General features: G+C 28.2%; 1 protein-coding gene across 1 annotated transcript in view; it reads right to left on the bottom strand.

Moving 5' to 3' along the window:
• The window catches only part of LOC116773623 (uncharacterized), a 69,773-nt gene that overhangs the window by 2,903 nt on the left and 54,293 nt on the right, over positions 1-12,577 (bottom strand). Inside the window, exons 6-7 of the mRNA XM_032666109.2 lie at positions 11,725-11,836; positions 9,504-9,682 (exon numbers count right to left, since the gene is read on the bottom strand). Of these exons, the coding sequence (XP_032522000.2) occupies positions 9,504-9,682; positions 11,725-11,836 (291 nt within the window). The remainder of the gene's footprint in view (positions 1-9,503; positions 9,683-11,724; positions 11,837-12,577) is intronic.

Below are 12,577 nucleotides of genomic sequence, written 5' to 3' on the forward strand. Positions count from 1 at the left end.
TTGTTTTATACTATTATTATAATCTTGAAATTTCCAGCCTAAGATGAGCCCTACTTCGTGTATATATCTATGTTGTTATATATCTCAGATCAATCTACATTGGTTATAAAAAAATTTAGAAAATCATTGTTAAACTGTGTTTTTCATAATAACTTACATTAATCGTGATTTATTTTTGTAAAAAACTACATACTTGTTCACATCTCCTCTGCTCGTGATCACGGTTGCTGAAAAGTAACCGAAAGGTCGGGAGTATGTAGTTTTTTACAAAAATAAATTACACGTAGTTTATCCGAAAAATATTAGTTTCATTTAAACTTACATTAATAATTTTATATGGACTAAAATTTCAGTCAAAATAATCAATTCATTGTTTTATGTGATACTTTAAATTTACATAAATTTATTACTTATAAGCCGGCTGAAACCTTACCAAAATATAATAATTGTCTATAAGTAAACAAATTTTAATCGAAAAACTGTTTCTGAGGATAGGATAAAGAAACGTACAGACACACAAATAAAAACTCTAATAATAATTGTTTTGTTCTAGCCTATTATATTTTTCTTAAACAGCGATCTATTACTTTTTTGTTATATGTATAGATTAAATTATTTATTTACGTACTTTTTTTGTATACTGATTCAAAAACATAAAAAAGATATATCAAGGAATTATATCATTTAGAAATAAAATTCGTTGTGGCTTACAACGTCTCAGGGGTATTTATACGTAAACTATACCGACAATAAATCAAAGGAGTTGAAAGAGCTTCCATACAATTCCCTCTTAAAACTGTATACATACACATGTATATGGTATGATTATAATTATAACTATTTGTTTAATTATTTGTGCACTAGTTATTTGCTGAAACACATTTTTCTTGTTGCTATAAAACGTTTCTAACATTATATTTAAAAAAAAAATATTAATGTCGTTAACTATGTATATTTCTTTGTGTGTATAAAAACATATTATAATATGAATTTTAATTTTCGATATACTAAAAATTATACAATTTTTTTTTGATATGATCTTGATAGTCTTTCTAGTTGTTTTATTAACAATTCTTGATGAGCAAGACAAAATTAATGAAAGTTTTAAGTTTAAAGTAAACATCTTTTTTCATTCCAATACGATGACCAATAGTTTTTTTTTTAAGATTATTGAAGTTTTTAATTTATTTAATTAGCATCAATATATAGGTACTCTGCATGATAAAATAGTGTTATATAATGCAAGCTTTTGTGAGGACAAATCATTTTACAAATACGTTAGTGCACAGACTCTGTTCCCATGTTGATTGAAACTTCGGAAGAAAAACCTATTTCAATATTAATTGCTTTAAATTCCTTTGGAGCTACAATGTTTTTTTACAATTTATTTCTTTTCTAACTTCTATATACATTTGTCAGATTAAATAAAATCCTCTAGTTATCCACTCTCGACAACATGCACTATATACCTGTTTAATAATAACAAAAAAAGGGAAAACTAAGTCTAACATTAAGATTAAATCACACGCAAATATTTCAGGCACTTTGGCTATTTGATGTGAAGACAATTTGATCAAACGGAGTGCTTTGTATCATTAGGGGTGAGGACTACTAGGCTTTTGTGCCAAATATATGCTCACACCCTACTCTTCCCTTATTAATAAAGAACAATTTGTACAGAAATTATTCGAGGAAAAATAACATTTTCGATAAACATTTTTCTTAGCACGTATTAATTATATGAACATTCGTATTTCTAATAAAATTTAAATAAAATTAATTGTAAAACAAAAATTAAGGCTTGTTTAACTTTGTATTAAGTCCACATTACTCAAATACTATCATTGATCTAACATATTTGTATTATTATTGTGTATATATATATATATATATATATATATTTGTTTTTATTATATATATATATATATATAATAAAAACAAAATAATTTTATTTCTAGTATCTGTTCTATTATAATGTAAACCAGGATATTTTATCTTACAGTGTTATCTTCAACAGACGTTTGATGTTAATACATACCACTCACGGTTGTTAAATTGATTACCAAAGATGCAGCTACTCGAAAACAAAGTATTTTTTTTTAAAATCAAATATAGAAATAAAATTAAAATCTTCGAGGGAAGGAAAATAATATCGAATGAAACTAAACTTACATCTCATTACAATAATATCAGTCAGTGGTTTCGCTAACAGTTATTAATATATACATATATAATTATAGCAAACTTTATTCAAGTTTACTATAGCCTTACATTTTTTACATTCTGGCCAGTGAAAGACTTAGGTTCCTGCCTCAAAATACTGGAAGGACAGAAAAAAATTAAAGTATTTTTAAAAATATTCGACATGCGTTTCCTATTTCAAATTCAAATTAATATTAATTCTTGTTTTTCAAGTAATATTGGTAAGTTTTTATTACTTTTACTTTTAATCTTTTCATGAAATCAGCATTTATGATAAGTTGTCTATATTAACTTACAAGTTTGATCAGAAAAATACAAAATTTGAAGAATCATTTTGACAGAAACACTATAAATCTTAATGAAAATTTTCTTGTTTGACGATTACTATAAAAAGTTATAATTAACTATTAAATCTTTATTCCATAATCTTTAAATATACTAGAGCTAGAAGATCATTAGGCAAGATACCCGCTTCAACATTTTTTCCTAATCCTTCTGTCAGAGAGTATTAATTTTTAAATTAGAATCTTTTTTTTTTATAATACAATTAAAAAGTTTTAGAGATAAAATTTCGCTAAGTAAATCATGTCTGGCGTCTGTCTTGGTATACCAAATCTTTATTATTCTGTTCAGACAAAGACAGAACCAATCGATTTTGAGGTCTGGTTATGGATATTGGAATGTCAGCCACAATTGTGCAAGGACACTTGAAGACAGAAGTTTTATTAATTTGAAGTGATTTTCTTGACATTTATGAGAATAAATTTAGTTTATGAAATTTTTATGTTTAGTTCATTATGCTAGTTTTTAAGTTTGTTCATGACACTCACACGCGCTAGGGTTTGGAAAACATGTAATATTTTGTTTGGGGGCTATTTAATGGATTGTACATAATTATATAAAATGTATGAAGAAGAATAGTGGCTGCACAATAAATAGTATCATATTATACTTAACGTAAATTTTATAGTTGCAGAAAATACTTTTGTAAATAGTGATGGCATTATAAATTTAAGATTAACAAAATCTAAAGAAAAAATACTTAACTACATTGATCTTCATACTCATCAAGTATTCGAATATCCGTCTAAAACACTGAACTTTTGTTATAAGGCCAATATCAAGAAATACAAAAAAATAAAATCAAAAGAAAACAACAGAAAACTTAGTGTTTCAATTTTGCATAAAGCTTTTCTTCCAAAATTAATCCATAAGCGATTAAAGTACCGACTAGACTTTGTACAATACTGTACAATTCGTTCATTAATATCAATCGATACATAGAGGAAATCTAAAAGAAGTGCTGTTATTTCTCTCTCATATTAAGAATAGGATTGCGTATACTTTAGGTAATATACAGGAAATAACAGGAAAAAGTTTGCCGTTGTAGAATGTAATATAACAATATTTGGTAGTATTTTGCCTTATATACAAGACTAAGATCTAATTGGACTAGTTTTGTTAGTTTAATATTTTTTTAAAAGATTTTTTTTAGATGTCAGCCAGGTGTATTGGTAAAATTTTTAATTACGTTACTCGACGTCTCGATGACTTTGAAATAATATTGCTTAAAGACTAAAACGTAGTCAAGGAATTTCCAATTTAAGAATATTGAAAGAACTTATGTATTAAAATCTAGTATTTAAAACTAGATGCTTATAGTTTTAAAACTAGATCAATATTATCTTGTGATATGATAACAAAAAAGAACAGAAAGCCATCTGTGAAATCTAGTGACGATAAAATGTTTAATGTGCCATTTTCAGACTTTTCTGTAAAGTAGTCTTAATCACTATTGCCCTCTCAAATCTTGACATATGTAAGAGGCAAAAAGTGCGATGTAAATACCTGTCAATGATACTAAGTCCGCCTTCAACTAGCGAAGTTTACATGATTCAATTGACGTCGGCCACCTTATGCACAACGCACTAGATATAAATTTCCTAAGAAGAGTCCTAAAATGAAATGACAAATAAAAAAAAACATAACAATCTACACATTTCTACACATTCCTTACATAAAAAGACTATAAGAACAATGTGGCATACATAGATGAAAAATAATAAGATAACAATAATTGAAGTATGAAAAAATATATATTTTTAATGTGTATATTTTTGTTACGTCCAAACACTATCATTTTATGATACTACACTATCATTATATGATATAATTATTTGTTCGTTACATTAATTAAAATATATTTTTACTCATTAATTACACCCTGGTATCAATGAAAATGTAAAACGGTACACGTCGTAGCGTTCGATGGAACCACTGAGAATAACAGTGGGCCCATTCGTCCTTAGGGGCCTCTTCCATGTCATCTACGTACGCTTTTACCGCGTCTTTCGAGCCCCCTTAAGCCAATACCTCGAATTTTATCTTTAGTTCTTGTAAACAAACAAAAGCCGCAAGTCAAGACTGTATGGCGAATGACTCAATATCTCAACACCTGCCAGAGTCAAATATTTAACAGTCTGTTTTGCGGAGTGCGCTGAAGTATTTTCGTGGTGAAGGAGGATCCTGCTTCGAGGGCGCTGCTGTCGATTTTTTTCCAAGACAACAGACAAACAGCGATTGACCTACCGTCTGTAGTAACTGTCTTTGCATTTTCTAGCAAAGCTGTAGAGAAATTACCTTTCCGACCTAAGAATGAGGCAATCATATATATTTTTTTTGACTTTTCTCTATCTTCACTTTAGGTGGCCGATCCTTGAAAGGAAACACCCACTGAGCTGATTGTCTTTATTTTCGGGTTTGTAGCAATATTTCCAGCTTTCATCACCAGTGACGATGTCTAATACAGCATTTGAGTCACCTCTGTTGAACTAGTCCATGCAAAGTTGTTTTTGATCGTCGGTTAAAGTATAGGGAATCCATCTAGTACAAAGCTTCCTGTAAGACAGTGTAATATTTTTTTAACTTGACTCATACCGATGCCTTTGCTTGCCCGTATCTTCTGATAGGTCACTCTCTTCTCTTTCTCTATCATGCGTCGCATTGTACTGATGTTATCTTCAGTAGTCGCTATTAAAAGAATTGCAACTAGTGGCACGCGATGGGGCTTCATTAAGAAATCATAGCTTTTATTTTGTGTAAGCCCACAAAGAAGGTCATAATAAATCATTGACCGAAGATTTTCTCGCGTCATTTTGTAACAAGAGTCTTAGATTTGCCATCAATAAACAAAAACAAATATACTACATTAGATTATCAAAGAGTTCTAAAATTTGAATTCAAAAAAGTTTACATAAACAATGTTTCTATCTGGCCAGTTCTAAACATTTTCAGTTTTACCCACGTATGTCCTGAAATATCTCGTGTATGTTATGTCAATCTCGTACAATTCCGTCTGATATACCTCAGGGGATGAATATTGTTAGTGCATGCATTGTAGCAGATATTATCTATAAATTGTTTGAAATTCTTAGTAATTATGTAAATATAAAATCTAAGTGTTCCACTTATCTACTTAATATTATACTTGTAATAAGTACAATTTTTTATCACAATATGTATAAAAAATCTATTAAAATACTTATAAGGCAGAGTTTTCACTATCTATTTATAAATGTACCTTCTAATGTCACCATGTACATATATAATGATATGTACATGATGACATCAGAGGATAGATTTGTAATTTAATGTTTGGGATATGTTAAATGAATAATTAATATTACTATGAATAAATAATATATTTGCATTATATTAATGTTATGTCAATAACTTATTAATAAAGAATATAAACAGATTTTTTTCTATAAATATACTTCAATAAAAATTTTAAATAACATCTATATAACTACTCAATGTGAAAAGTAGATATGAAAATGATGATTTTATAAAAGAATAGGAAAATAAATTTAAAGAATTTTCCTATTTCATAATTATGTTGTAAAGTTTAAGTTGATATGTATCGAGCTTGAATATCGTATTGCAGCAATATCACTGCTTAACAAGTCCCTTTGGAGGGAAACACGGCACGCCAGTGTAATGTAATAGGATCGTTATTAGTTATGGTAACGTGGTTATATCTTTTATGATAATGTATGAAAATCTTTTCAAATTTTCAGTTTTGGTATTGATGTTTATGAATATTTGTTAAAATGTTTTGTTTTCTGTATAAATTATCTATTATAGAAAAGATATACTAGTAAAAAAATAGATAAACGGCTTTACTCAATTCGAAAAACTCCTTCGTGTTTTCTCTACACGGCACTTACGATTATAATTCGTCCAATAAATTAAAACGTTGATATTTGCAAAATATTCCACAATTCCAGTGCGAATAAAGCCGTAGTTAATAATATTAATATTGACTAATTCGTTGTTTCTCAAATTTGAACTCCTGAATACTTAAGCACTATTTTACAAATATTTTGGTTTAGTCAAGGGAAAAAATAAAATTATGAAATAGAAAACAATGTGATGGTACCTTTTAATATTATTTTAAAATAATTTACACCAAAGTAGTATTTTAAGATTTTTGTATTGTAATGTTTATTACTTCATTTTTAACATTATACACCTGGATTTAATTCACTGAACCTATAATTAATTAACAAAAGTTTCGGTTAAAACTTATTTGCACTTAAAAATTATAATCACAAATTAATGTACATGTTCAATTACATGACTTTGTACATATATATTTAGCTTAACCGGCCTGGGTAATAGGAGTGACCTGATGTAACTATGTAGCTAGAGAGATAAACGATATATCACCGCCTCGGGTAACAGCGTCAAAGCGTGATATTGATATTCCAATTTTCTTGCTAATTTAACTTCATTATAAAACTTCCAAATATTAAGACAATAACAGGTCAGCTGTCAAAGGAGAGTTATTATTTTAAAATTTAATAAAAAAAGAGAATTCTTTAAAAATCAATGAAAACAAGTATTAATAAACTATATTTTTATGAAATGCAAAACAGAGGCTGCAGCAATAACAGCATATTAAAATAGGAGCTTGATTATTTTTACACTGTTCTTTATCATTTATACATTTCAAAATAAAAATCATTTGTTGAAATATGTTATATTAAAAAAAAAAAAATCCTTTTTAATTCCTGTGTTGGCTTTAAATTATAGTTATAAAAATTTCCGTGCTAATGTCGGTCACCTCTTGAGATGAGTGGTGTGACTGTCGATTCCATCATGTTGTTTAAAAAATGCGTATATTGGTAATATTTTTTTATTTTTCATTAGTATTGTCGGACTCTTCATTAGTAATTATAACCTGGGAGAACACAATTGAATGTAACATGTAACAAAGTGGGTCGACGGTAGCTTGAGTTAAATCGACACGTGTTTTCCTTTCCCTTCCTGTCGCTCACATACCCCTAAAGGTGACTAAACATAAATTTCCTCATTTGACACTTACTTACCCGGTGTTAAAATATATATAGCAATTTCTACTTTGTTTTGAAGAAAAAAAACTCTAAGCTGAGGATCATTAACTAAAACACTAAGTTTCGTTTTAAGGTTCGAAATGTAAGTGTTTGTACATCTGTACCCAATAAACTATTCTCATCTACAAAGTTAAAGTTTGTATTGCAATTTGTAACATCTATTTTACCGTATCCTTTAATATATTTAAAGAAGACAGTGCACGAAATTAGGAATAAAAATACGTAGAATAGAAATATGTACTACAAAAAGAGAAGCCATAGAAACCAAAGAGTTTATTTTCATTTTTCTCTATTACATATTCTTTATTATAATGGATTAATACATCAAGTTTTCAACTTTTTATATATTCCAATGAAATATGAGAAAAACATATAGAAATTAAAATAACTTGTTTTTGTTGTCGTAAAAAAAAAAATTATGAAGACTGCTATTTTAAAGATTCCGGATCGCGACACCGGAGTGATGTCTTGTAGCATATTATTTTAAAATTTTTATAATTTTAAGAAAACACTATTGTTTTTTGTATACAATACTTTGAAAGTATGAATAATGATTTGAAAAATATATACAAAAACTATATAAATTAATAACAATAGGATAATTAAAATGAAACACTTCAAACTAGGGATGTTAAACTGAATAATGACCTCGTCGTCGTCTTGTATGGTCGTTTGATAGAAAACATTGGGAGCTTGGCGTAGATCCAGACCATTAGGTTCCAGTATTGTCTATCTACGTCCATTGCGGAGTAATTTTAATCACGTTACATCCTATTCTCATCAATTGTCTTAAATTTTATCTCAACAATTAATATTACTGATAAATTCTATGAAAGTTTTCTAAAAATAGTTGAAATTATATGTAAGTAACACAAGTACAATTTCAGATTTTTATTCTTGCAAGTATTTTTCGATTATCCGAAAGAAAGTTTTAATTTTTAAAAGGGTTTTTTTATCTTTGATACAACTTACAGAGCTACCAACTTAATTCATTTTGGCTAGAGAATTTTTAATTTCATCGCTAATTACTTATACTAGTTATTTAAACTTAGAAAATGGATAACCTTATAACAATTGTAGACGATTTTAAATATATATATATATTTTGTTGAAATTCTTAATCTTGTATATACTGGTTAGGATTTATTTATTTTAAACCTAATGAAAGGTATTGTAGATAAAAATAAATTGAAGTTGTCTAGAGACTAATTAATTTTATTAAGAAGAGCTATTATAGAAACACAGGCTGCTTAAGAAATACACTCACAAGTTATGAAGTATACTTTATCTTTTATACGGATCAGGTTATTAATTTCAATGAAAGGATTTCTCTATGATAACGAACTCGTTAAGATTTTTCTAAGATTACATTAAAAAAAATTAAGTTAGTTTAAATTTAATTGAGCCTTGCAGCGAGAAGAATATTACTTATATTACGTTGTAAACAAATTTTGGTTTATCGAAAATAAGAAAATCTTATGAATTTCTCGTTATTCATCTTTATAAATTACAAAAACATACAATATTAACAAGACGGTAAAAGCAGGTTGTGATATATTTATATGTCAGAAATAAATTTTGCTGCATTCTATTCATCGATCTGTCTGATGCTAATAGCCATGCGAGTGTTCTCAAATTAGCAATTCCTACCGAGGTACTGTTAATGTTTTGCTCTACTTAAATATGGAGTGTTATATTGGTGAAGTGAACAAACTGAACCTTTTGAAGCAATATGAATCAGAGAAATTTAGTCGTGAAAAATAACACATATTTAAAATTTGTTTATTATATATAACTAAGGTTTGGTTATTCGTCGTCATAATTTTCTATTAATATAGAGAGTTGATTACAATCTTACCTAAAAATATATTATACATAACTCACCATTGAATATATGGACGTATATACTAGCCGGTACCGCGTTGTTTGGTACGCAGGTGTAGTTTCCGGCGTGAGACACGCTCGCCGCTGGAATCAAGAGGTCAGACAGCCTCTGCTCGGGGTCTGTTGTCACATTGATGCCACGTTCCACATCGTAATTGATCATACGACTATTATGATACCTAGAAAATTATCGTAATACGTTATGACGAAAAATATTTTAAAATTACGACAACCGGTCAATTATGTTTTACGCTCTAGAAATGCCTCGTTCATGATCCTCCATTTAAATTATAAAGAGGAGCGGCAACAGCTGAGAAAAGTACCTTGTCACCCACTTATCAATATTAAATAAGTATGTGGTGAATAAAGAATACTGGCTTCCTATTATTATAATGATTGCTTTCAATTGGTTATTAAAGCTTTGAACTGTATGTCGCATGAAAAACATGTTTATTTTATTTAACCCAAGAAATAAATATTTAAGACCCTAAAGTGAATAACCACATGTTTTATTGAATAATTCCTTTACTCAACAAATTAGGCGCACTAGTTTGAATACGTATTAAAAAGCTATGAACGATTCGTTTTGGAAAAACTTTTGAGATATCAAAATGTATTTCGCCATGAAAATGAATTGGAAATAAGCAATACAGTTAGTTAAACATATTTTCAAAGCCGCTAATATAAATAATAACCATGAAGTTCAAATCACGTACATTTTCCTCGCAGAACGCTAACCGACACTACGTGTTCGTTCATTCTTTATTCTCTAATAATTTTATTCCGCCACTGTTCGTCAAATTACAGTAACTTTTTATTAACTGTGTTAACAGTTTTTGGTTTCTCGTTATATAAATTATATTTAACTCTCCAGGTGACTTGTGAATTTCAATTTACTTCAATCAAATTTAAACGAAAGGATATAAAAATAATTAATATACAAAGACGTTATTCTTGAAATCTTATTCGTTTGCGGAATATGATTATCAAAATAAAACTGCTTTGAAGCTAATTTCATAAAATTTTAAACTGACCCAACCGCCAAGACAAGACATAATTGGGTAATTTTTGGGAAGCTCTAGAAATTTTGGCACCGTTGAATACTAACTTGGCAGAGCTACATACCGAAATAACACTATTGGGAACCTCGATAAATTGGGAATGATGCGAAAATTGGTTTGACAGTTTCAAAGATAATTTCCTTGTCTCAAGAACTTACAACTTGGGGAAACTTCGGTAGTATATATCATTTTATTCAGCCAATAATGGCCAATATTACTCTCAGAAAGGTTTACCTCTGTGTGGAATATATATATATTATATTATTTCTTTCATGTTCGATGTATTTCTGATAAATGTATAATATACACAAATACAGATTCGTTTTTTTTTAACAACTTTTGCTTTTGTTTCCCTAAAGAAAAGTTGTTATTCTTTATATAAAGGGTTTGTGTGCTCACTGACCTTTACGACATGTATGCAATGCTTCAAATAAAGTTAGATCGTTACAAAAACAAAGTGTGCAACATACAAACAGATTTTTTTAAAAAGCGTTTTTCATTGTGTAGAAAACTTTCTTCTCTATATTTACCGAGTTAATTAATATTATGATAATATTTTTTTTACATGTTACATTCAGTAAAAAATCCATTTGTTAGTTACACACCATTCATTTGCTTCGTTTCGTAAATTACAACTATAATAGCGAAGCTGTTTAACTGACATTATAGTTTGTCGCCAGGATTTTAGTAGCTATTGTCTGCTGAGATTAATTTTACGAGTTCAAAGCACTTTGACGTGTAATGAAATCGTAAATTCTCTAGAGACACAGATAAAATGTATCATTTATATGCAAATGGACATATTTTTAAGAAAGACCACAATGCTATATCACGGACAGTTCTTTATTTGGAAATTAAAAGACAAAAAACAACATAATTCTCATATAATAATATCTCAAATAATATAAGATTTATATTTTATGATTTTTATAACGAAAATGAATAAAACAATGAAGCTTTAAGTAACAAATCTTATGTATAACTGAATTATACATACATATTATATAAATGTACTTGACTAACACATTATATAACTCATCATAACCAATTATTGCTCAATTAAATTTAATTAGCTATTGTTTAGTATCTACTTACCATTGTAGCATTAAAGCCGGTAAATGCTATTGTGAATATAAATAATAAAGATATAGAATACAAACCAGAATACAAAAGCAGGTGCTTCTGTGGTTTGAACCACCGAACACTGTAACCGCAGCATGGAACCCGGTTTGAGGTACTTCTCGGTTGGTCCGGATATTTGAGCTCGAGCCTCTGTAATAATAGTACGCACTATGATATGCTATTTACCATACTTTAATTTCTTATAAGTCAAAATGTAGTTCATTTAATTTGGATTGTCTGACAGAGATCATTTTGAATGTTTTTTTTAACGTGTCTCTGTTTTATTTTGAGAGTATTATACTATAAAATGTAAGTATAATTATAATGTATAAGTAGTAATCAATAACGACCTTCACCTGCTGCAGCATACCTTCCTATAATTGGTTTATGCTTTATTTTGCTAATGGATTTTGATTTCTTATTACATATTAAATATAATACTGGGTATTAAAATATATATTTTGTGTCATGAAAGCGATCATATACGTAACTTGTCGCTAGATTTTTTTAATATACGTACATAATATAAATTTTAAACCGATCTAATAACGTGTCGTATATTTAAATATTGATTATACGGTCTTAATGACACGAATGCTTTTGTGAATATTAAAGCGTTATCTTAATATTACATTATTAATGTAATATAGTAATTAATGTGAATATAAACTCACAGAAGACGAGTTGTTCTGCGGGAACGGAAAGTTGATATCATATTTGATGAGATCTTCCTTAAAGGAATATGAACTTATTATTCCGTAATAATATCTTAAGATTTAAATTCACGAAATGTTAATTTGATGTTCTTAATTGAGAAATATGATCTTTTTGCTTATATTTATAAACGATATCATAAAAATGACTTTCAATTTCATAAATCTAGTAGTAGCC

The sequence above is a fragment of the Danaus plexippus genome (assembly GCF_018135715.1).
Source record: "Danaus plexippus chromosome 22 unlocalized genomic scaffold, MEX_DaPlex mxdp_27, whole genome shotgun sequence".
NCBI classification, from domain to species: domain Eukaryota; kingdom Metazoa; phylum Arthropoda; class Insecta; order Lepidoptera; family Nymphalidae; genus Danaus; species Danaus plexippus.